Source organism: Penaeus monodon, chromosome 31, assembly GCF_015228065.2.
Source record: "Penaeus monodon isolate SGIC_2016 chromosome 31, NSTDA_Pmon_1, whole genome shotgun sequence".
Classification (NCBI taxonomy): domain Eukaryota; kingdom Metazoa; phylum Arthropoda; class Malacostraca; order Decapoda; family Penaeidae; genus Penaeus; species Penaeus monodon.
Window position 1 is genome coordinate 33189600 of NC_051416.1, and position 919 is coordinate 33190518.

General features: G+C 44.9%; 1 protein-coding gene across 1 annotated transcript in view; it reads right to left on the minus strand.

The window, feature by feature from the left end:
* LOC119592864 overlaps positions 1-919 on the minus strand; it is a 13463-nt gene that overhangs the window by 1389 nt on the left and 11155 nt on the right. Inside the window, exon 4 of the mRNA XM_037941758.1 lies at positions 34-227. Coding sequence (XP_037797686.1) covers positions 34-227 — 194 coding nt within the window. The remainder of the gene's footprint in view (positions 1-33; positions 228-919) is intronic.

A 919-nucleotide genomic window follows, 5' to 3' on the forward strand; every position in this document is an offset into this window, starting at 1 on the left:
TCCTCTCCTCAAACGTCTGGCTTCATGGCTTACTTGAACAGCGCCCTGACGGCTTCAATTTGCAACTCAGTGATTGGGTCTGCCGGCTCGGGCGCCACTTCCTCCTCCAGGTTCCTTCCCTCGATGACTGCCGGCTCCTTCGGCAGGTAGTTCTCGCTGGTCCTCGCCGCCATCTCCATGTGGCACAGGAGCCTCCGTATGCAGGGCATCCTGACAACCTCGGGCACCTGAAGGAGGAAGTACGAGGAGGTCTCAGCGGGAGCGTCATTTCGAGGGAGAGGAGCAACAAGTGTCATTGGCCTTGAGGTGAGCAGAACATAAAATGTTTTCAGTTTTGTCCAAAATTTTACGCAGAATTATGGTAAGAATATATCATGTATGTAATTTATCTGCAGTTCTACATGTTCTGATTAAAATGTGATATGGCTGGAAATATTTTACTCATGTTAAAAAGAGCGGTCCAAATCAGTCTGCAAGAAAGGCAACCCAGTTAAGCGGCGTACAGCTCTGTTAACTGAAATAATAGAACGATGGCGCTTTGTCTGGAGACTATTGCTTGCTCTACCCATTGACCATCAAACGGGGACACGAAATTTCCTTAAATGATTGATTAGCCACGCCGATAGCATATGAATAATCATTTCAAAGAAACTGATTAAACCGGTGTAATTTAGACTAACTTTGTGTGCGTGTTTGTGTGGCAGCAAAACTGATATAAAAAGTAACCAAGGCTACATCTTACATTAAATACACTAAAAACCGGCATCGCTGTTTTCGAAATAGATTTCTCTTCAGTGAAATCACTGATCTCCATTTTGCTTAAAGGCGCGCTTAAAAAGATGCACGTACACAGAGAGCCACGTGGACGGCGGAGAGCCGTAATCTGATGCTAGATCAGGAAGATTTTAATAAACTTTTC